The sequence below is a fragment of the Ahaetulla prasina genome, chromosome 16 (genome assembly GCF_028640845.1).
Source record: "Ahaetulla prasina isolate Xishuangbanna chromosome 16, ASM2864084v1, whole genome shotgun sequence".
In the NCBI taxonomy this organism is placed as follows: domain Eukaryota; kingdom Metazoa; phylum Chordata; class Lepidosauria; order Squamata; family Colubridae; genus Ahaetulla; species Ahaetulla prasina.
This window is the reverse complement of record NC_080554.1, coordinates 4,063,913-4,087,659: the sequence shown is the minus strand read 5'-3', so window position 1 is coordinate 4,087,659 and position 23,747 is coordinate 4,063,913. Positions and strand designations below refer to the sequence as shown.

The 23,747-nt window shown below is 48.6% G+C and overlaps 3 protein-coding genes across 9 annotated transcripts in view; 1 reads left to right on the top strand and 2 right to left on the bottom strand.

Moving 5' to 3' along the window:
• Positions 1–14,536, top strand: part of FKBP15 (FKBP prolyl isomerase family member 15) — a 48,142-nt gene extending 33,606 nt beyond the window's left edge. For all 4 annotated transcript variants that reach the window (XM_058159327.1, XM_058159326.1, XM_058159328.1 and 1 more), the window contains 10 exons: positions 1,405–1,576; positions 1,879–2,015; positions 3,011–3,166; positions 6,783–6,935; positions 7,738–7,830; positions 9,137–9,247; positions 10,292–10,399; positions 10,638–11,209; positions 12,397–12,493; positions 13,341–14,536. In XM_058159327.1, coding sequence (XP_058015310.1) covers positions 1,405–1,576; positions 1,879–2,015; positions 3,011–3,166; positions 6,783–6,935; positions 7,738–7,830; positions 9,137–9,247; positions 10,292–10,399; positions 10,638–11,209; positions 12,397–12,493; positions 13,341–13,418 — 1,677 coding nt within the window. In that variant the 3' untranslated portion in view covers positions 13,419–14,536. The remainder of the gene's footprint in view (positions 1–1,404; positions 1,577–1,878; positions 2,016–3,010; positions 3,167–6,782; positions 6,936–7,737; positions 7,831–9,136; positions 9,248–10,291; positions 10,400–10,637; positions 11,210–12,396; positions 12,494–13,340) is intronic.
• Positions 14,537–17,250: 2,714 nt separating this feature from the next.
• Positions 17,251–17,871, bottom strand: LOC131186206 (RING finger protein 208-like). Its single transcript, XM_058159559.1, has one exon. It carries the CDS (start codon positions 17,869–17,871, stop codon positions 17,251–17,253), a length of 621 nt encoding a protein of 206 aa, XP_058015542.1.
• Positions 17,872–20,478: 2,607 nt separating this feature from the next.
• LRSAM1 (leucine rich repeat and sterile alpha motif containing 1) overlaps positions 20,479–23,747 on the bottom strand; it is a 31,342-nt gene continuing 28,073 nt past the window's right edge. For all 4 annotated transcript variants that reach the window (XM_058159248.1, XM_058159247.1, XM_058159249.1 and 1 more), the window contains 2 exons: positions 23,214–23,347; positions 20,479–22,992 (listed from right to left, as the gene is read on the bottom strand). In XM_058159248.1, coding sequence (XP_058015231.1) covers positions 22,867–22,992; positions 23,214–23,347 — 260 coding nt within the window. In that variant the 3' untranslated portion in view covers positions 20,479–22,866. The remainder of the gene's footprint in view (positions 22,993–23,213; positions 23,348–23,747) is intronic.

Here is a 23,747-nt window from a genome sequence, read left to right as displayed (position 1 = left end):
GAAAGCTTTTTTCCCCCCCTGTTTTTAACTTCGTTTTTATTTATTTCTTTTTTTACATATAAGACTTCATTAAATCTCAACGAAAAATAAAATCTAAGGGAACAAAAAAAAATAATTGAAATTGTTGGAAAGTTTGTAAATATTTTAAGACCGGGCCATCCACCTACCGTATTTAATATTTTCAACATAAGGGGACGGAGACGGCGAGATTTTCCTAAATCCACATAGTCAGAATTTTTTTTTTTAATTTGCATTTATATCCCGCCCTTCTCCGAAGACTCAGGGCGGCTTACACAGTGTTAAGCAATAGTCTTCATCCATTTGTATATTATATACAAAGTCAACTTATTGCCCGCCAACAATCTGGGCCCTCATTTTACCTACCTTATAAAGGATGGAAGGCTGAGTCAACCTTGGGCCTGGTGGGACTAGAACCTGCAGTAATTGCAAGCAGCTGCTGTTAATAACAGACTGTCTTACCAGTCTGAGCCACCAGAGGCATTCAGAAGCAACCCAATTTCATGCCTGTTATCGGATGTATTACTATTTCAGACTTTTGAAGCAAGGCAGTTTTGAAGCGTGGATTTTTCCTCCCTGGAGTGCAGGAAAAAGTTTGACCATTGTTCAGTTGTGGTGCAACCTACAATTTTGAATTAGCAAAGAATAATTAAGAAAAAGCACCGCCTAGTATATAACTGGGTAGTAGTGATTTTTTTTTTGTAGGAGGAGGACAGAAAAAACCTGGGGGGAGAGGGCAGGCTGAGTCAAGAGAGGAATCAACCTGGAATCGTTAACGTTCCTACCAGTGGTTTAATTCCAATCTCTTGAATTCCATTAACTCCTTTATCTAGCACCAATTTAATGCTGGCTGATTTAGTAGTTGACTCGATCCGTGGTGGGTTTCATGGCATGGCATGGCATGGCTTGGTGGGCATGGCTTAGTGGGCGTGGCAGGGGAAGGAATACTGTAAAATCTCCATTCGCACCCCACTCTAGGGGAAGGTTACTGCAAAATCCCCATTTCCTCCCCATTTCCTCCCAATCAGCTGGGAGGCAGAGAATAGATGTGGGCGGGGCCAGCCAGAGGTGGTATTTACCGGTTCTCCCAACTACTCAAAATTCCCACTACCGGTTTGCCAGAACTGGTCAGAACCTGCTGAAACCCACCTCTGGACTAGATGCTTGGGTTTAATGAGGAATAAATAAGCTTAACTTGACCTTAATTCCTTATTCTTCGCACCTGACATTTTCCTACATGATCTCCCTGTTCGGGAGGAATCTCTCACCTGTTACCTGTGCTTTAATTCCCTCTTTTTTTTTTTTTTCCTTTTGGGAAAAAACCCCTCTTCCACGACTTCTTCCTCGGCTTGTTTTTCTTATGGACGTTTCTTTTCACGTTCGCAGGTTAAGGTTGCTGAGGAACTGGCAGCGGCTACGGCCCAGATCTCCCGGCTTCAGCTGGAGCTGACCAGCCACCAGAAGGAGGAGATGGACCTTCGCTCCCAACTAAACGCTGCCCTGAAGGAAGCCGAGAGCCATGCTGCCCAGCTTAACCAGTTGCAGGCCCAGCAGGCAGGTAAGGGAAGGTGAGGAAGATGCTGAAGTAGAAGGCATGTCTCTACAGTATACAAGTATGTCTTCTATAAGTAGAAGACATGTCTCTAATTTCTCAGACTGGGTGAAGGCCTCCTTGGATGGGTGCTTCAGTGTCTTCCATCTTCTGCAGAAGATAGGATTAACCCAGCCTTTAGATCAACCCAACCTTTCTTCCTTGCAGGCCAAAACATGCTTTGAGACCTCGTTTGGGGGTTGCCTCGAAGTTGGTGCTCACTGATACCTCTGTGCTTTTTGTTCCTCTCTTTTCTCAACTCCTTGTAGAACTTCAGGAGTCATTTCAAGAGGCCAAGAATAAATTCCAGGTGGAGAAGCAGAGCCGTAAGCAGCTGGATGGGAAGCTGGCTGCTTTGGAGGAAGAATTGGCTGACCTCTTGGTGGCGAAAGAGAACTTGGAGAAAGTGAGGACCTCTGAAAGACATGGAATCAGGGGGGAAAGGCTCCTGGTTTAGACCGGATCGTGCGATCCGGTAGCGATCGTGGCCGCTGGTTCGGCGATCCGGTAGCGATGACGGAGCAAAGCTCCGCCCATCCGCCCGGGTGTCATTACTTCTTGGTTTTAACCAGGGAGTAATGTGTTTTTTACCTTCTGCACGTGCACTTCTGAACCGGTAAGGAAGGTAAATAGATTTTATCCCTGCCTAGAATCCTATTTAGAATTCTAGATTGTGCCCACGATACACAGTCCCAGTTGGTAGGGATCTGTGTTTGCGGGTCGAGAATCGGAAGGAACGGTCCGTCCCGTTGTCCTCCCATCTTGCTCAGCCTGTGTGTTCTGACCTAGGCTCCTTTTACAAGCAGGAGGCAGGAATTGATCCCGGTAAAATCTCTTTTATTTATAGGACTGTGAATTACATTCATTCACAGTCAGCAAGGCCTGTCCAAACAGTTTTGCAAAGGGATATTTATCAACACCAACCTTATCTCGTTTGGCAAGCTGCCACATAACTTGTTTCCAACCGCAGTACAAGGCAAAACTTGTCACAGAGACTCTCAGAGTCACGGAACGAACAAATCCGTTTCCTGCAAAAGCCCCCTCCCCGTTCGCTCTTTTGTCTCCTGTGGGAGGGGCCAATCATCTCCAAGGTGTAGCTTTACTCCCGAGTCGACCCTGCTTTCTGAGTTGTTCTTGTCTTCTGGCAGCTCTGCGCATGCGCACAGTGGGAACGGGCTCCAGCTGTTCCTCTGCCTCGCTGCTGTCTATCTCCCTCTCTGCATCCGACGCAGAGCCCTCGTCCGAGCTTTCCCCAGCCCCCAGGACTGGCCCACGTTCCTCCCCAACCTCCTCACTGTCCGACTCTGATGCCAGCTCTGCCGGCCGCCGGCGGGCCACAACACTGTCCCCCCTCAACCCCTGGTTGCTTTCAGTGTCTCTTGTCTTCTTCCTCCCCTTCAGAATCTTTCCGAAAGAAAAAAGAAATCCCTCCTCGAGAGAAAACAGGCCGAAGAAGAGGCAGATGAGATTCGCAAGTCTTACCAGGAAGAGATGGACCAACTCCGGCAGCTTCTGAAAAAGTCACGGGCATCATCCAACAGCGTTGCTTCGGAGCAGGTGAGAGGCGGAAGTGCATTTTCCACCCACGTTCAGCTGGGTGACGTGATCTTGGAAATTTAACCCTCAGGCTTTGAGCAAGCCAAAGAAATGCTTACAGTATTGAGATACGTCCTTCTTCCTCTTAGGATCTGCAGTTTTTTTCCTTCCTAGAAATTCTGGGTTTTGTGGAATCCCTGGCCCTCCCCGCTTGCTTGCAGACATTTCGTGACCCAACTAGGTAGCACCATCAGTAGGAGGGAGTGTGGCGTCTGTTCCCTGTTTGTTTATTTATTTATTTATTTATTTAATTAATTAATTATTTAATTTCTATACCGCCCTTCTCCCGAAGGACTCAGCCAACATAAAACAGATTCATCAATAAATTAAAAATAATTTTAAAAATCTAATTCAATTAGGCCGAATTCTATTAAAACTATTAATAAAACGATAATAAAAACTATATTACAATTAGGCCAGCCCTGCGCGGTGAAACAGAAAGGTCTTGAGCTCTCGTCGGAAGGTCCGGAGGTCGGGGAGCAAACGTAACCCCAGAGGCAGCTCATTCCAGAGGGTAGGTGCCCCCACAGAGAAGGCTCTCCCCCTGGGGGTCGCCAGCCGACATTGTTTGACTGACGGCATCCTGAGGAGACCCTCCCTATATGAGCGCACAGGGCGATGGGAGGCTATTGGTGGCAGCAGGTGGTCCCGTAGATATCCCGATCCTGTGCCATGGAGCGCCTTAAAGGTGGTAACCAACACCTTGAATTGCATCCGGAAGACCACCGGCAACCGGTGCAGCTTGTGCAGAAGAGGTGTTATATGGGAGCCACGAGTAGCTCCCTCTATTACCCGCGCAGCCGCATTCTGGACCAGTTGGAGCCTCCGGGTGTTCTTCAAGGGGAGCCCCATGTAGAGAGCGTTACAGTCGTCCAGGCGGGAAGTGACGAGGGCATGAGTGACCGTGCATAAGGAATCCCGGTCTGTGAAGGGGCGCAACTGGCAAATCAGGCGGACCTGATAAAAGGCTGTGTTTATACACAGTACAGGGCTGGGTTCTACTTACCTTTTCTACCGGTTTGCATCATGCCTGCCCGCCCGTGCTGTTCTGCGCATGCGTAGAAGAGTTTTGATGATGTTAGGGCAGAGCCTCCCGCTGGTTTGACTACCAGTTCTATAGAACCGGTCCGAACCAGGGGCAACCCACCACTGATTCAGTAGCTTACTCTTCCAGTATTAATGGTTGTGCTGTTTGCTTCCTTGATTAGGCCATTGTTTTCTCCTTGATTGACTCCTTTCTAGTTCCTTGACTGGGATATTGCTTTCAGGTCGTTATTTGTCTGGTGTCAATCCCTGCTTATCTGGGTGTTGGCTGCTGAAGATTTCCAGTTATTTTTTTAAAACCTGCTCTCTGCCGCTAAGTAGGCCAATGTCTATTCCCCTTCCCTCCCACATACTATCCACAGTGCTGGGGAAGGTCCCCTGACCACCCGGCCTCATTTATTTATTTATTTATTTATTTATTTATTTATTTATTTATTTATTTATTTATAATTAATTAATTAATTAATTACATTTGTATACTGCCCTTCTCCCAAAGGACTCAGGGCGGTTCACAGCCAATAAAAACCAAAATACATATAATACAGATTAAAAAACAGTATAAAAAACTAATTCGATATATGGCCTAAAAATTTTAAATACGATTAAAAACCCCATTTAAAAACCCCAATTTAAAACTACGTTCAAGCTAGTCCTGCACGTCGAAACAACGGCGTCTTCAGCTCACGGCGGAAGGTCCGGAGGTCGGGGAGTTGACGAAGCCCCGGAGGCAGCTCTTTCCAGAGGGCGGGAGCCCCCACAGAGAAGGCCCTCCCCCTGGAGGTCGCCAGCCGACATTGTTTGGCTGACGGTATCCGGAGGAGGCCCTCTCTGTGAGAGCGCACTGGTTGGTGCGAGGCTACTGGTGGCAGTAGGCGGTCCCATAAGTACCCCAGTCCTAAGCCATGGAGCGCTTTGTAGGTGATAACAAGAACCTTGAATTGAACCCAGAAGACCACCGGGAGCCAGTGCAGACTGCGCAGGAGAGGTATCACACGGGAGCCATGAGGTGCTCCCTCTATCACCAGCAGCCGCATTCTGGACCAGTTGGAGCCTCCGGGTGTTCTTCAAGGGAGCCCCATGTAGAGGCGTTGCAGTAGTCCAGGCGGGAAGTGGCGAGGGCATGAGTGACCGTGCATAAGGAATCCCGGTCTGTGAAGGGGCGCAACTGGCAAATCAGGCGGACCTGATAAAAGGCTGTGTTTATACACAGTACAGGGCTGGGTTCTACTTACCTTTTCTACCGGTTTGCATCATGCCTGCCCGCCCGTGCTGTTCTGCGCATGCGTAGAAGAGTTTTGATGATGTTAGGGCAGAGCCTCCCGCTGGTTTGACTACCAGTTCTATAGAACCGGTCCGAACCAGGGGCAACCCACCACTGATTCAGTAGCTTACTCTTCCAGTATTAATGGTTGTGCTGTTTGCTTCCTTGATTAGGCCATTGTTTTCTCCTTGATTGACTCCTTTCTAGTTCCTTGACTGGGATATTGCTTTCAGGTCGTTATTTGTCTGGTGTCAATCCCTGCTTATCTGGGTGTTGGCTGCTGAAGATTTCCAGTTATTTTTTTAAAACCTGCTCTCTGCCGCTAAGTAGGCCAATGTCTATTCCCCTTCCCTCCCACATACTATCCACAGTGCTGGGGAAGGTCCCCTGACCACCCGGCCTCATTTATTTATTTATTTATTTATTTATTTATTTATTTATTTATTTATTTATAATTAATTAATTAATTAATTACATTTGTATACTGCCCTTCTCCCAAAGGACTCAGGGCGGTTCACAGCCAATAAAAACCAAAATACATATAATACAGATTAAAAAACAGTATAAAAAACTAATTCGATATATGGCCTAAAAATTTTAAATACGATTAAAAACCCCATTTAAAAACCCCAATTTAAAACTACGTTCAAGCTAGTCCTGCACGTCGAAACAACGGCGTCTTCAGCTCACGGCGGAAGGTCCGGAGGTCGGGGAGTTGACGAAGCCCCGGAGGCAGCTCTTTCCAGAGGGCGGGAGCCCCCACAGAGAAGGCCCTCCCCCTGGAGGTCGCCAGCCGACATTGTTTGGCTGACGGTATCCGGAGGAGGCCCTCTCTGTGAGAGCGCACTGGTTGGTGCGAGGCTACTGGTGGCAGTAGGCGGTCCCATAAGTACCCCAGTCCTAAGCCATGGAGCGCTTTGTAGGTGATAACAAGAACCTTGAATTGAACCCAGAAGACCACCGGGAGCCAGTGCAGACTGCGCAGGAGAGGTATCACACGGGAGCCATGAGGTGCTCCCTCTATCACCCGCGCAGCCGCATTCTGGACCAGTTGAAGCCTCCGGGTACCCTTCAAGGGGAGCCCCATGTAGAGAGCGTTGCAGTAGTCCAGGCGGGATGTAACAAGGGCGTGAGTGACCGTGCCCAAGGCATCTCCTATTGCAAGGAACCAAGTCACTGCAACGGCCTTTAATGGAGTTTTGGGAGCAGGAAGGGCTGGGAATTCATTGTGTTAGAATGGAAGTCAATCCGTCTATTGTCTTGGGGGGGAAGTTTTCCCTTCTGCAGACCGAGCTGGAGTCCCAGTGGGAAGCCAAATGCCAGCGTCTGCTGGCCTCTGCCAAGGAGCAACACGCCCGCCAGTTCCAGGAAGTGTGTGAGCAACGGGATGCCCAGCGGCAGATGATTTCCCAACTGGAAGAGAAGGTGAGCAGCGGTAGGAGAAGGACAGGTGGTGGAGTCAAGAGAGGAATCAGCCTGGAGTCTTTACGTTCCCGCGAAGGATCCAAGTCCAACCTCTTGTTGTGTCTGCGCCCCCCGAGCCGGGAGCCCTGCCAGAAAGTGACTCGGAAAGTGAGGGGGAAGGGCCATCAGGACTTACCTCGGGAGCACCGGCTTCCCTGGCTCAGCTCCAGGAGCCAGAGGCAGGCCAGGTGGAGGAGATAACGAGGCCTCCGTCCCCTGACTCTTCCCCCCCAGGCCACGCCTCCAGACCCGGCTGATGGCAATCAGGCCTGGCTGGACCCTAGGTTTCGTAGGCAGGAGAGGCGGGAACAACAGAAGCAAGGGTGGGGCAGGCCTAGGAAGTGCTGAGTCATGGAGCCACACCCCACAGGATATAAAAGCAGCAAGGGCTGCTATACCCCTTCGTGGCAAGCAAATCAACTGCTTAACTAGAGCTGAAGTACTGTTTGTTCCTGGTTGACTCATCGGCATCAAGAGAGATAACAGAGACACTTGGCAGACGCTCGCTAGTTTGCTGCCAGAAGCTGATAGTTGCCGGCTAATTAAGTCATCGCTCGGACTGAGGCGGGGGGGGGGACAGAACACCCATCTTGAATTCCCTTAACTCTGATCTCGATCCAACCGTGAGTTGATTTAGATTCTTGTGTGCAGACACAAACTTCACCCGTGGTCCTTATTCTTAGCGCCACAACTGGATGCTTCAAATGAAGCCATTCCGGTTCAGCATGTCTGAATTGTTCTAACCTGTGTCTCTGCTTTCTAGGTTTCTCTGCTCAAGGCCAGCAGACGCTCCGAGGACCAAAAATCCACCGAGCTGCAGGATCGAGTGGAAGAACTCGAGTCAGTTAAAGGCAAGGTGAGGTTCACCACTTTTTCTAAGGCACAGACATTAAGCGTTATTCACCGCTTGGGGATTTTTTTTTTTTGCAACGAGCGGCTATTTTAGAAAGGTCAATGCAGGAATTTGATCCTCAAAACTTGCCTTCTCTCTTTTGAATCGCCGGTCAAAAGTTTTCAGGGGTTGAATATCAGCCACAATAAAAAAAAGAAGAAGAAGAATTTCTGGCCATCATTCTTCTTCCCTATTAGATTTGTATTTGCATATTCTGGTAAGCCCACTGATAAAGTTTGCAAGATTAGCTGCCGGTAGGCAAGGAATCCCGTCCCAGGCTATCCTATCGGAGCTGAAGAAGCTTCTTCGGATGAGAAGCAAAATGTTTTCAAGGGGAAAAAAAAGCAAGAAAGTCCAGTTTCCTTTTGGGAAGCAGAAGCACCATTGGGACTGCTCGTAAGAGTATTTATTTATTTATTTATTTATTTTATTTTATTTATTTTATTTATTTGCATTTATATCCCGCCCTTCTCCGAAGACTCAGGGCGGCTTACACTATGTTAGCAATAGTCTTCGTCCTATTTGTATATTTATATACAAAGTCAACTTTTATTGCCCCCCAACAATCTGGGTCCTCATTTTACCTACCTTATAAAGGATGGAAGGCTGAGTCAACCTTGGGCCTGGTGGGGACTTGAACCTGCAGTAATTGCAAGCAGCTGCTGTTAATAACAGACTGTCTTAGCAGTCTGAGCCACCAGAGTAGTTTATGTAAGCAGAGGAGAACGCGTCAAATATTTTGGGGATGTTTCTCAGCATTCAACCAGGATGGATTTTTTTACAGTCAAAGCAGGGGTGAAATCCAGCAGGTTCTGACAGGTTCTGGAGAACCCGTAGCGGAAATTTTGAGTAGTTTGGAGAACCGGCAAATACCACCTGTGGCTGGCCCCAGAGTTGGGTGGGAATGGAGATTTTGCAGTATCCTTCCCCTGGAGTGGGGATTTCGCAGTATCCTTCCCCTGCCACGCCCACCAAGCCATACCCACGGAACTGGTAGTAAAATAATTTGAATTTCACCACTGATTCAAAGCCAGTGTGAATGATATAATTGTCGTTTGTTATTTCTTTCGTACACTTTTTAAAAAAAAACAAATTATTATTATTCGTGTTTGATGGTGGTTAGTTGGTCTCCTCTTTTCCTTTTGCGTTTTAACTTTGGAAATAAAATATTTTTTTAAAAAAATGTTTAAAACAATCTGCAAAACTGGAAGGCGAGAGTCCTGCCTCCATCGCACTGACGTGTTTTCTTTCTCTAAACCCCCCATGCCAGTGTGCAGCCTTGCAGTCCCAGATGGCAGAACTCATTGCCCATTATGAAGACCGGATCGAAGAACTGAGGAAGATCATCAGTAGAGCCCCACCGACAGCTTCAGCTGAAGAGGTACATCCGTCCCTCCAGGGAAACCTCTTATTAAATAGGATCTTTCTTTTTTTTAAAAAGTAAGGGACATGGTGACTCAGTGGGTAAGATGCTGAGCTTGTCGATCGAAAGTCGGCAGTTCAGCGGTTCAAATCCCTAGTGCCGCGTAACACGGTGAGCTCCCGTTCCTTGTCCCAGCTTCTGCCAACCTAAAAGTTCGAAAGCACGTAGAAAATACAAATAGAAAAAATAGGGACCACTTTTGGTGGGAAGGGAACAGACTCAGGAGTAGGGCCAAGAGATGATTGGCCCCTCCCATAAGGCTTAAAACAGACCAGCAACGGCGTTTGGGCTTTGCCGGAAAACAACATTGGTAGCTTTTTCTTGCTGGACTGGCTTGAATTTTAATTTTTTAGTTGATTTTATGGGTTTTAATTTTATTAATTTTTATCGGGATTGATTGTATTTTAAAAATTGGGCCAAATTTAATAAGTTTTTTAAGGTATGTTTTTAGTATTGTACTTGTCTTTACTGTTTTTATCTTGGCTGTAAACCGCCCCGAGTCCTTCGGGAGAAGGACGGTATACAAATTAAAATATTTATTATTATTATTATTATTATTATTATTATTATTATTATTATTATTATTATTATTATTATTATTATTATTATTATTATTATTATTATTTGTCTTCTGCTTCGTCTACATCTTGCCTTTATTTTTGTGACTTGTGAACATTTGCCAAGAAAGGCCTTTGGCAGTTTGCCTAATTGGACCGAGGTTGGCGATAGGACTGAGGAATTTGTTTTAATTTAAGTTGAACGACGCTGGGAATGAAGTAATTCTCAGCTGTTCGAATAAAGTTGGTTGTTGTTGTTTTTCACGGACTGAGTTTCCTACTCCCTACTTGGGCCTGGGTCACAAGACCTTTGCCCATTTCTCTTCTCTGGAACAAAGAACTGGTTTGCTCCAAAAGGAGGCCAGGAGCTCCCCTGACTTGGCGATTGCTTCTTTCGGGGGTGCTTTCTCAGGTGACACACCCTGGATCCCTTCTCCATTTCCAGGTGAAAAAGATCATGAACGGGGTCTTCCACTCCCTTCGTGGCCAATTCGAGTTGGAGGAGTCCTACACCGGAAGGGTTGTTCTCGGCGTGGTCATGAGCACCATCAAGGTAACCCTTCAGATCCAGGAGGCGTTTTTGACCTCCTTGGCTTCGTCATCTCCTTCAGCCGATCTGCCCCTTTTCTCTTCTCTCGCAAGTCTCATTCGGCAGTTTTTGCCAATCGAGGAAGAGCGAGAGGTTGAGACTGCTCATCTTTTCCCCTTCCTTCCTTCCTTCCTTCCTTCCTTCCTTCCTTCCTTCCTTCCTTCCTTCCTTCCTTCCTTCCTTCCTTCCTTCCTGTTGCCAGGCAATAACTCTGCAGCTGCTGGAAAGGCCTGAAGAACACAACCACGAAGAGCAGGGACCACGGCAGAGAGGGAGCCCAGTGGCCCTCGCCCGAGATCAGCCAGGCAGTCCTGATGAGACGACGCCGACGGCGGCATCTCCTGTACCTTCAGACCACCCAGAAGAAGACCCAAACGGTTCTACTCTCTCTTCGGAAGGAAGTCAAAGCAAGCAGGAACAGGAAACCCAGCGCTCGGACGCGCCCGCTGAGTTGACCCCGGCATCCTCGAATCCCGTCACACAGTCTCCAGAGGTGGAGGATAAGGAGCAGGCTGTGTCTTCTGAACCAACAGAAGCTCCAGCTTTGGATATTGGCGGTGCTGTTGAGGACACGCCTGCAGATCCTGTCCCCTTGAAGCCAGCCATTGAAGAAGCTGTGCCTACACTGGACCCAGAAAGAGAAGAGGACACTTGCCCAGATGTTCCTAACCAAGATCCAACCGCCTTGAGCCTTCCATCCGGTACCACAGATGAGAAAATCCAAGCTGGGGAGATGCCACCACCGGCCTCCATCCCTCCGAATGAGGATTCCAGGTCAGTGCCAATCAGAGAAGAGCTTCACACCTCTTCTCTGTTTCAGCTAAGTTCTCACATCATTCCAAGTCAGTTGAGGCACCCGGAGATCTCCAGATTTGGAGCCGGAGGAGGCAACGTTGGGTGGCTCTTAAAAGCGAGAACATCTCCATCCCCTTGTAGGGATCAGACACCCATCAGCATAGGACCTCTCCAGCTTGGGAGGCGGAGAGGTGATTCCTTGACTACCAAGGGATCTCATTGTTCTGACCTAGGCTTCCCCAGCAGCACAAAGCCAAGTCCTCGTCCCGATAAACCCCTTTTATTTAATTGACAGTGAATTCCTCTCCAACAAAGTCTTTCCTCTACCACACTCTTTCAAGGTAGTTCACAATTACCGACCTTGATCAGGCGTGGAGAGTGGCCAGGCCGATATCTTTCAGACGCCCCGCAATACTTGGCAAGAATGCAGGAATGAACTAATTGTCTCCTGCAAACTCCACTCCCCTTTCGCTCCTCTTTTATTCCCTCTGGGAGGGGCCATTCATCATCCACCTGTGGCTTTACTCCTGAGTCGACCCTTGTTCCTTAGCTGTTCCCTTCTCCTGGCAGCTCTGTTCATGCGCACACTGGGAACAGGCTCCAGCTGTTCATCTGCCTCACTGATGTCTGACTCCGAAGACAGTTGATACCTGTAATATGGCCCTGGACCCCTTTCTGCCTCCAACGCAGAGCCCTCATCAGAGTCTTCTCCAGACTCCAGGACTGGCCCATGTTCCTCCCCAACCTCCTCACTGTCCGAATCACTGGCGGGCCACAACACTCACGAACAGCCATTGCATATATTTTGCTCTGCTAGAGCTTAGCATATTGCAATAAGCCCAGCCTGTTTTGGTTCGTTTTAGCAAACCATGGCTCAGCACAGTATGGACAACTGTTTAACAACAGTGGGATAGACTTACCGTTTGGGGGGGATTGCAGCAGGTAGATGCTGTGATGGGGAGGGTAGGACATCTTGGTTTTTTTTTGGTTTTTTTTTTGGTTCTATGGGAAGAGAGTTGGGGGCTTTGCTTTGTTCTTCAAACTAAATAAGCCTCTTTTAAGGATTTTCGAAAAGGGAGATAGAGACGCCAGCAGTTTTCAGCCACAATTACAGACAGCTCTTGGCGGGTATGTTTCAAGTTCGTTCATTTGTTCATTTCTTGCAGCGCCCCTGAGAGTAAAGCCAATTTGTTGAAAGCAACCAACTGTAAGCTGCCTTCATCAGGAAGTCCATTGGAAGAGGAAGAGGACGATGAAGAACTGGTGAGGCCTGGGGGGTGGGGGCTGCAAGGTTGTATATTCACCACCACAATCCACAAAAAAAACCCCAACCCTTTGGGACTCTTGGTCCAACAATTTGGGGTGCAAGTTAGAATTTCGTACCTAGTTGGTTTGAGGGACTGAAGGATACTGCAAAATCCCCATTCCCACCCCATTCCTGGGGGGAAGGATATTGCAGAATCTCCATTCCCTCCTCACTCCTGGGGAAAGGATACTGCAAAATCCCCATTCCCTCCCCACTCCTGGGGAAAGGATACTGCAAAATCCCCATTCCCTCCCCACTCCTGGGGAAGGATACTGCAAAATCCCCATTCCCTCCCCACTCCTGGGGAAGGATACTGCAAAATCCCCATTCCCTCCCCACTCCAGGGGAATGGATACTGCAAAAATCTCCATTCCCACCCCACTCTGGGGCCAGCCAGAGGTGGTATTTGCCAATTCTCCGAACTACTCAAAATTTCCACTACCGGTTTGCCAGAACCTGCTGAATTTCACCCCTGACCCCAGTTGTAAAACCAATCAATTCCCCATTGGTTTTGCTTGTCAGAAACAAAATCGCACATGCCCCTTGGACCACTGCAACCGTCATTAAGTACATGCCAGTTGCCATGCCTCCAAATTTTGATCACGGAGGGGCTGCAACAGTCCTCAACGTGAAAAAAAAAGGTCGTAGGTTCACTCCCCCCACTCCCCATGCCGTTGTAACTTTGAACGGTCACTAAGTGAACCACTTTGAAGTCGAGAACTACCTGTTCACCAGTCTGCGGGGTTGTGTGGTCCACTCTGGGAAGCGTTCCGATCTCACACTTGTCTTCCTTGGGTCCTCCAGAGCTTTAAGGGACGGCCTCCCCCGACCCCGCTCTTCGGAGACGATGAAGATGACGATGACCTGGACTGGCTGGGATGAGCAACGGATGAAAGCTTGGAAGGACGGAAATGTTTTGCTTGGTTGTTTTGCACAGAGGGAGGGGGGCCCTCGGGAACTGGCCGGCACTTTGGGCCACCTCCGCAAGATTCTGGGATTGCCCCTGCGCACCTGGGTGGTGGGGCTTGAATACCAGAGGTTTCTCTCTCTGCACTGAAGCACAAAAACAAGCCCTTTTCTGCATTTGCCTCTGAAATCCAGGCCCCTACTACTACTACTTTTTTTTTGCAAGTGAGAAAGTCTTCACGGAGGGATAAGAGGAGCCGAGATGGTCTTCGTGCAGCTCCAGGTTCTTTCTGGGATGCACACATGAGGATCCCAAGGAGTGATTTTATTTGCCTTCCTGTCCATCCCATCTCCCCATCGGTGCTTTTGAGGATTCCCTGCCCGTTAACCTGCCTACACGAGGGTTTTAAATGGCTAGCCAGGAGCCTCTTTTCCCACAAGACCAGGGAAAGAAAAAGAAAGAAAGAAAGAAAGAAAGAAAGAAAGAAAGAAAGAAAGAAAGAAAGAAAGAAAGAAAGAAAGAAAGAAAGAAAGAAAGAAAGAAAGAAAGAAAGAAAGAAAGAAAGGAAGAGAGAGAGAGAGAAAGAGGAGAGAGAGAGAGAGATGATTGACATGAGAAAGAGGGGAGATGATTGATAGAGAGAGAGAGAAGAGAGGAGAGAGAGGAGATGATTGATAAAGAGAAAGATAGATATGATTGATAGATGAGAGAGATGAGAGAGAGAGACGAGATGATTGATAGGAGAGAGAGAGGATTGATAGGAGAGAGAGAGAGGAGAGAGAGAGAGGAGATGATTGATAGGAGAGAGAGAGGAGATGATTGATAGGAGAGAGAGAGGAGATGATTGATAGAGAGAGAGAGAAGAGAGGAGAGAGAGGAGATGATTGATAAAGAGAAAGATAGATATGATTGATAGATGAGAGAGATGAGAGAGAGACGAGATGATTGATAGGAGAGAGAGGAGATGATTGATAGGAGAGAGAGAGAGGAGAGAGAGAGAGGAGATGATTGATAGGAGAGAGAGAGGAGATGATTGATAGGAGAGAGAGAGAGGAGATGATTGATAGGAGAGAGAGAGAGAGAGAGAGAGAGAGATGATTGATAGAGAGGAGAGAAAGAGATGATTGATAGAAGAGAGAGAGCGCATCAGTTGCTGGAGTTTCAACCATTTCTGGGTCACCTTCAAAACATCTCCTTTCTCGTGAAGCTCCACCCAACATCGCAAGCCAGAAAAAAACAGCAGGATAGAAACGGCTCAAAGACCGAAAGGCAGTTTTTAGCAACAGAGGCACGAATAGATTTCGGGCTATTCGTTTTCGGGCGATTTTTCCCCCCCATCCAGTTCTCCTACCTCCTCTAATAACCGGAAAACACATCTGCGCATCAAGCAATTCCTGCCTTACTGGCGAGATGGATTTTTCGGTGGGCCTGCTTCTCCCCGTTTCGGTTCTTGTCCGGGTCGAAACGGCTCATCCCTATGCAATTTTTCTCACTTTCCCCAAAGCTTTCGGGCTGGAGTTCTTTTCTTGCCGTCTATTCTTGGGGGTCAGTGTCCCCCACTCCACCTCACCCCAACCCCCCTTTTGGTGAGAGAGACCCCGTCACCTTCAGCATTTAAGGGGAAAGGAGCTCCCTGGAGCAGGAGCGTCTGTTCTGTTTTTAATAGGTTTAATATGTCAGATCTGTGGGTTGACAGGCACTCTAAATGTTTGGGGGGAGGGGGGAGAAAGGGGGTGTCCCCATAAGTCTTTTAATGTATGGGTTGGGTGTTTTGAGTGGAAGGCAAACCAGATCAACTGAGCCTTCGCTCTAGCAATAGCCGAGTCTTTTGTGTTTTAGAAGGAAGCGATGGGAAATTTCTTTCAAAAGTCACCGTTTCTGACCGATGCAGCACGTACAAGGAAACACCAATCCTGTGTGTGTGTGTGTGTGTGTGTGTGTGTGTGTGTGTGTGTGTGTGTGTGTGTGTCTTTGGGGATGAACACCCCTCCCCTCCCCAAAACACCATTTCTCTGCCCTCCTCCCTCGAAATCTTCCATCTCCTTTGCATCGTCTGCTGTTGGTCTTTATAACTTTGCCTAACATCGTCGTCGACGTCGGTTCAGGATTTTCCTCTTCGGATGCAGAACGTACTGTAGGACTAACCCGGCTGGGCCTTCTTGTTGGACCAAATTTGCCAACTTCGTTCTTTCTTTTGGGGGGGGGGGAGCGGGAGGGTTGGGAAGAATCACCAATAAAAGTGCAATTAAAGGAAACGAAACCGCCACTCATCCCGACTTTCTTTTAAGAGAGGGTGGATCTGGTTGCGCCCCCTCTCTCCTCCGCCCCCCAGTATTCACGGTTGTGTTGAATCTCCAAAGTACAACATCCTCAAAGCTTCATGACAATGGGGTGGGTTAGCCTAGGAGTTGGGGGTTGGGCTGGGGACCATCTGGGCAGAGGATTTTAAAAATGTGTCTGCATTTTTTAAAAAAATTCTGCTATGATTCTTCTTAGTTTTGGTCGGTTTTTTCTATTTCAGAAAAGGGGACGACTTTGCTGTTGGCCTTAAGGATGATCTCGTGATGGCGTCAGGCTAGAAATCTGGGAAACTGGGAGTTCTAGTCTTCTAATGATTTGAGGTTCTTCAAAGAGCTAGATCCCCTAGTTTTTTTTTAAAAAAAAGAGGAACTTTTTATTGCAACTTTCAAAAAGTTTACTATAACATGACGTGATAGGAGTCGGCAGAAGTGATCACGGAATTGTTAGCCCATAAAATGTGTCAGGTAGTTGTCCCCAGTGGCTGAGATGGCTCAGGATGAAAATAGTCTTGGAAAATCCATCCATCCACTCACCAATTCATCCATCTATCCATCCATCCACCAATTTATCTATCCATCAATCCATCCATCCACCCACCCACCCATTCATCCATCCACCCACCCACCCACCCATCTATCCATCCATTCATTCATCCACCCAATCCATCCATCCACCCACCCACCCACCAATTCATCTATCCATCCACTCACCCACCAATTCATCCATCCATCCATCCATCTACCAATTTATTCATCCATCTATCCATCCACCAATTCATCCATCCATCCACACACCAATTCATCCATCCATCCATCTACCAATTTATTCATCCATCTATCCATCCATCCACAAATTTATCTATCCATCCACCAATTCATCCACCCACCAATTCATTCATCCATCCATCAATCCATCCATTTACCAATTCATCCATCCACACACCAATTCATCCATCCATCCACACACCAATTCATCCATCCATCCATCTACCAATTTATTCATTTATCTATCCATCCACAAATTTATCGATCCATCCACCCACCCATCCATCCATTGTATAACCTATAGAAACCAGTGCCCTTTAGCTGATGCTAATCCACATCTTCCAGCATCCTTCATCTCTGGTCATGCATGGCTTCGGGGTCCTAAGAATTGTAGATCATCACCGATAGGAACAACTGTCACTTTTGCTTGTCATGGAGAAAATCGTCCAAAGTCACAACAGCGGCCAGAAAAAGAGCAATAGATTGACAGAGGTGACCTCATCACTGCTGAATCAGAAAGTCATCTTCTAAATAATCAAGCAGGAGAGGAAAGCAAATCTAGGAGCACAATGTGGGTCCTTTGTTTGTGGCACCAGCTACCTCTTGCCCTTCTCTCTTCCTTCTGGCTGAGATCAGACTGGAATACCTCTGCTTCTGGTCCTACTTCTCGTAGGAGAACTTCATCGTTCCTCAAGGCGTGGAGCTCTTCTTGGGACATGGTGGTGTATCTAGCATCCCCTGTTCAAGAAAAGACCAGCATGAAGAAGATGGAGACCACAAGAAGGATCAGAGTCACCGCGATGCAAATGCGCAGGTTCTCCACAGAGGCAGGAGCCGAAAATGCCCTCGGAGGCATCTCGATCACCACGGCATTTTGCATCTCCTGCAGATGGAGCCCGCTCCATATCCCCGCGTGGAACCCCATGGGAAACGCAGGAACGGTGTTGCTGACCGTGAAGATGGACGAAGTAGGCCTATAGGTGTACTCCAGAGACAGGGCCACGTCGCCAAAGGACCAGTTGGATCCTCTTGTGGAATCTTTGTCTTCTTCCAAACCATCTTCAGAGGTGGCCTGGGACACCTCCGCTCGTGGTGGTCCTATCTCTCGTAGGAGGGCTTCGTTGTTCCTCAAGGCCTGGAGGCCTCCTTGGGGCACGAGGGTCACCATCCGGCAGAAAGGGCAGACCACGAAGGAGACCACTTTGCTCTGGCAAACCAGTTTCCTGAGACAGGCGAGGCAGATGGTGTGGAAGCACCAGAGAAGCTTCGGTACCCGCCTGGTGGAAACCTCTTGGTAGGACTCATAGCAGATGTTGCATTCCTCAGGAATTCCACAGCCATCCACAGAGGACAGGAAGGCCATGTTTTCTTCAGGACTCGAGATCAAATGCTAGGAAACTTGGGTTTCTCCTAGAGCTCTCAACTCAAGACAGTTGGGTTTCTCCTAGACCTCCCAACTCAAGACTGTTGGGTTTCTCCTAGACCTCCCAACTCAAGACTGTTGGGTTTCTCCTAGGCTCCCAACTCAAGACAGTTGGGTTTCTCCTAGACCTCCCAACTCAAGACAGTTGGGTTTCTCCTAGACCTCCCAACTCAAGACTGTTGGGTTTCTCCTAGACCTCCCAATTCAAGACTTTTGGGTTTCTCCTAGACCTCCCAACTCAAGACTGTTGGGTTTCTCCTGCAGCTCCCAAGTCAAGACAGTTGGGTTTCTCCTAGACCTCCCAACTCAAGACAGTTGGGTTTCTCCTAGAGCCCCCAACTCAGGAGAGTTGGGTTTCTCCTAGAGCACCCAACTCGACAATTGGGTTTCTCCAAGAGCCCCCAACTCAGACAGTTCCTTTTTGAAGATCCTCACTTCGTAGCTTGCCTGCTTTGACTATCTGGCTTCTTCTGAACCCAGAACGACGTCTGCTAGGAGAGAAAGACGTCGCTGCAAGCGACTCTTTGAAGCCATCATCCAACCTGCCTTGAGCGCTCCCGAAGCCGAGTGTGCCAGGGCACTCTTTAACTCTTCCGTATAATCAGCTGGAAGTGGGTTGAGATTTCCAGTCAGCGAAGGAGTCGAGACCAGACCGGCAAATAAAATCCAATCTCTCTCCACCCCGCCTCGCCTCCTCTGCACTTTAATCCTTAATCAATGACTTGTTAACTCAACCTTTGTGGGAGTTTACTGGCGGTGACTGCGCCAGAGACTGAAAATAGCCTCCCTCCACTCCTCCACTCCAAAAAGTTATTCCTAGAGTAATTTCCAACATTACAGGGATTTAAGGACGTGAATGGACTTCCTCATTCATTGCTCTTCTCTACAAGCTTGACATCTTCGTCTTGATCTTGCAGAGCCTCGAAAGCACAGGGAGTCAGTCCTTGACTTACAACGCTTGGTTTAGTGACCGAAGCTGGAAAAAAGAAAAAGGGACCGAGGACCGTTTTTTCGTGCTTACTCTCTTCGCGGTGCCCCCATGGCCACCTGATCGAAATACAAACGCTTGGCCACCGACTTGTATTTATGAAGGTTGCAGTGTCCCGTGATCCGTTTTCGACCGCCTCCTGATCGGCACAGTCCATGAGGAACCGGGATTCACTTAACAATGCTGCGATTCGTTGAACGACCACGGTGGCTCACTTAACGGCCGTGGCAAGGAAGGACGCGAAACGGGGCAAAACTCAACCTGACCACCGTCTCGTTTAGCATCTGCCTCTGCATTGATTCCCTTGGCTGAAGGCATCTCGGGAGCTTGGTCTCCCCCCGTTTCAGAAGCTAGAAATTTGGGCATACTTAAAGAGAGGTTCTGATGGGTCGGTCCAGATGGTTTGGGCCGGTTTGGGTGAATCGGTAGTGGCAACATGCGACGCACATTGCATTTTGGGGGTTTGGGTGCACGTACTTTGGGCACAACGCCTGGAAAAGATTAGCCATCGCTGACCTAGAGTAAGGGACTTTGCCACCTTCCAGGTCTTCCCCAACAACCCACCTCATTGGTTGGGCCAGTGGGAGTTTGCGTTGGGATGTCAATTCGGTCTTATCTGGGTTCAGCCAGGTGTTACTTTCCAGGGAGCTGAAAGTCCAGCTGGCTGAAATCTTGGGCCACGTTGACAGGGAAAGGGCCGTTTTGTAAAAGGCGAGACGCTATTTTACTTCTTCTGCGCCCTCAAAAGGAATCTTTCACCCTGCCCTGAAGATGTACTGAATTTGATTTCACTGCTTTCAAGGATGGGGGGGTGGGGGAAAGGGGGGGGAATAATACCTGAAAAGGTTAAAACGTCTGAAAAGGTTAAATCGTGGCAACTGGACCAAAGTTTTATGAAAACAGACGTTCCGTGACTCGTCGAAGCGACTTCTCGGCTCAACATGGAGATTTGGAGACTCGGGAGCATCGTCGGAATGAAGGACGAGGCACAAAACGGTCTCCGTTTTAATAAGATTTGGTCCAGTTGCCACGATTTAACCTTTTGAGATACTTTTGGCCTGGCTCAGGGGTCTCCAACCTTGGCAACTTTTAAGCTTAGAGGATTTCAACTCCCAGAATTCTGGGAGTTTTTTTTTTTTTTAATTTGAATTTATATCCCGCCCTTCTCCGAAGACTCAGGGCGGCTTACAGTGTGTTAAGCAATAGTCTCATCCATTTGTATATTATATACAAAGTCAACTTAATTGCCCCCAACAATCTGGGTCCTCATTTTACCTACCTTATAAAGGAGCAACCTTGGGCCTGGTGGGACTTGAACCTGCAGTAATTGCAAGCAGCTGTGTTAATAACAGACAGACTTAGTCCGTTGAGCCACCAGAGGCTCAACGGATGTCCTCTAGGCTTAAAGTTGCCAAGGTTGGAGACCCCTGGCCTGGGTGATTTGAGTCTTTATTTACATGACAGGCAGGGCAAGGGATGAAATTTTGGAGTCCTGCTTTTTAAAACTTAAGAGAGTTGGAGGAGCAACCGTCTTTGACGATACTGAAGGACGTCACAAGTCGAAGCTCTGGAATTTTTATTTTTCTCGGCGGACATACATAGAAAACATGACATTGCAAACAGGTCAACGTAGGCACCAGACGAACATGCAGGGAGTATGACAGGGCCTTCTTGAGGATTTTTGGAAAGAACTCCAGCTGGGTGAGGTTCTTCTCCTTCATGGCTTTTCACACAAAAACCCCAGGCACTGGGTAACGGGGACGGGACGGGGACAAGCAGCTAGAGAAGTCTTCCCTGAAATTCCCGGCTTCTGTCTGGAACACCAAAGACTAGAGCAGTGATGGCGATCCATCATTGCAGACGCGTGCAATTCTGGAGCTGCCCAGGGGCCGCATGCACGTGCCCGAAAATAAACTTCCGGTTTCAGCTCCTGAACTTCCGGTTTCAGCCAGTTACTCTTCCGGGTTTCTGGCACGCACTCGCACGTGATGATCAGCCGGCCTGGCGCGGGTGTTCACGCAGGAAAAAAAAAACGGAAGACCGGTTCTTCTTAGTTTCCGGCCCTGCCGTGTGCAAAAAAGTCCCAGGCTGATCGTTGCGTGCCAGAAATCCGAAAGAGGAACGGGCGACGCCGCATGTGCCAGGTGATATGGCTCATGTGCCACTTCCGGGCATGCGTGCCATAGGTTCGCCAGCACGGGGCGAGAGGTTCTCCGGGGGGGGGGGGAGCGTGGATGGAGAGGATCATCGGAACTTATCGGACTTGCAGCATGCAAGCATGCGGTCTTGACTTGGGGACTGAATCCAGCAGTTTTGGGTACACACCACCCTCCCTTACCAACACAAAAGCAATGTCCTTTTATGACGTCAAATGCTCTGCAATTCTGTTTCCCTTGGAAGACTGATGCAATAATCGGGGCTAAGGTGGGAATTTCACAGTCCCCCAAGATTTGTGGACTTCAACTCCCAGAATTTCCCCCCATGCTGGCGGCTTTCAGAACCTTTTCAGTCTTAAAGATGACGAAGTGGAGCACCTCTGCTCTACCAGCAATTTTGTGGTTTTTTTTTTTCCTTTCCAGCTGGGGAAAGGAAAACCCCCAACTCCCATCATCCTCAAGGCTAAAAGGTTCAAGACTCTGGTGCAGCCCCAGAAAGATGGTGTGGGGGGGAGAGGTGGGCGGAGAACATTTTCCCCCCACGCCAAAAGGCTCTTCCGAGCGTCCCAGAACAAAGGCAAGTGGTTCAGTCCAAAGAAAAGTGCAGATTTTTCAGGAGGCGGCAGGTAGAGAATGAAGCTTCCAGTCCTCATGGGAATCCTGACCTTGGTGGTGTTCTTGCCCGCCTCTCTCACCCACTTTCTGGGGAAGACAGTTCAAGTCCACTAATTAACCAAGTTATTAACTACCGGTTAAGAACAGGGCTGCCGCCCAATCGGATATCACCTTCCAGTAATCCAGCCTACATTCATACCACCCCGGGCTCAACTTTTGTCTCTAAGGGAGGGGCCATCATGCCAGGCTGCCAATTTTGGCTGGGGAGGTTCCTCCAGGGGAAGATCAGAGAAGATGACCTTCACCTTCCCTTCCCCTCCCCTCCAGCATTTTGGGTAACGGCTCCTCCTTTTTCCAATTCCCAAACATGAACAGGACGATAATGGCAACCCGCTCGCAGGGAGGCTGGAATAATTTCAGCGAGGACTAGTAGCTTGAGAGCGATCCAGGCTGGGATCCCCTGTATAGAAAGCATGATCTCCTTTTGCCCGCAGGTGGTTGTCGGGATAATTGATCCCGTCCCTATCTGTGCCTTAAATTCCTTCAAGGGGTTAAATGCCGAGTCTATACCAGTTGTCTACGGAGATTCTCCATCCTCCAAAGTCATGGTTGTCCCAAAAGTGCTCTTCCAAAAAGCTACTGGATTTTTCGTTTTGCTTCTCGCCCTCCCCCACTCCTTGAAAACCTTTGGCTTCTCATCCAAGAATCGGAAGAATTCGCTTCTTAAGGTGAGAGGCGAAACGTTTTCGAGGAAGCAAACCGAGAAAGGCCCGGCCTTTGCCTCTTGAAAAAAAAAAAAAGATTTTTGGCCGTCCTTCAGTTATTTCCCAATTACCTGGACGTTTTGAATAAATCACACTCCTCCTGGACCACAGCGAGCAAAAAAAAACAAACCCAAAAAACCACCAGCATACATTATTTAGTGCAAAGGCGTGGCGCGCACTTCCTTCCTGCCCCATCGTCCGGCGTGCGCGATTACCGGAGGTGGCGTGCTCGTAAACACAAGACAGGCATTCCGAGCGCGCAGCGGTGACAAAACAAGACGTGCAAAAACGAAATGAGGACGGATGAAATTCCAGGTGGGTGTTTTTCCCCCCCCCCACTCCTAGTTTTCTATTCCAGGAGGGGGGTGGGTGGGAAAGCCCCAGCCGCTTCCCTTTTCCATCCTCGAGTAGGCTAGCCGCTGTGGAAAAGTCGGATCCGTTGCACGATTTCTTGCCGGCAGAGAGGACAGGTGCGCAAGGCTTCGGAGCAGCTCTGGCAGCAACAGACGTGGCCGCAGTTCAGAAACACGACTTGGGCCTGGAGGAAGAGAGGACGTGGACGCGCGCATGAGAACAGGCGGCTCTTACACGCGCAAAAGTGGCAGCGGGTGGGGAGGGGGGGAAGAAGGTTTGTTATAAGGAAAACAAACTCGCCAGCGGAACTTGGGTGCCGGGTGGGCTGCGGTGGGCCGGAAAGAAGGATGAACGCAGTGGGTCTGTCATTCCCCCTCTCCCGCCAAGGATACCCGGAGGGCTTACCTCTAGCTCCATACAGACGACACACTCGCAATGGCGTTCTTCCGCCAGTGGAGCCGATGGGGCTTCAGGGTTGGTGGATTCTTCTCTAAACTCTGGAGCGGACGGTCCCGTTTTTTCTGCTGGCTTCAACAGTTCTGCGACCGGATGGAAGGGAGGCAAGAGAGTGAGGAGGTGGGGTGGTGGGCTCAAGGAAGAAAATGGGCTACACGGTGGAATTGGGAAGAGACCCTCAAGGAATCTCGGTTCCAAAGAAAGTTATATATTGTATAGTTATTTCATACTTATGCCTATATATACTGTGTGACAAAATAAAAATAAAATAATAATAATAATAATAATAATAAAAAGTTGACTCTCTTGTTAAACTCAAATCTTGGGGTCCCGATGGAACGCCGTGTTCTTCACAACAATGCTAGAAGTTCCTTGGGAATTTCTTTCCTCCCCCTCCCCGCCCGTCCTCCCATCTACGCTACAATCCTAAAATTTGCTGGGTGGTGATAGTATTTGCGCAAATATGGAAAGCGGAGGAAATCC

What these genes read in the sequence shown, in the direction of transcription:
- LOC131186206 (XM_058159559.1), bottom strand. Translation starts at nt 17,871, where the DNA reads ATGGCCTTCCTGTCCTCTGTGGATGGCTGTGGAATTCCTGAGGAATGC.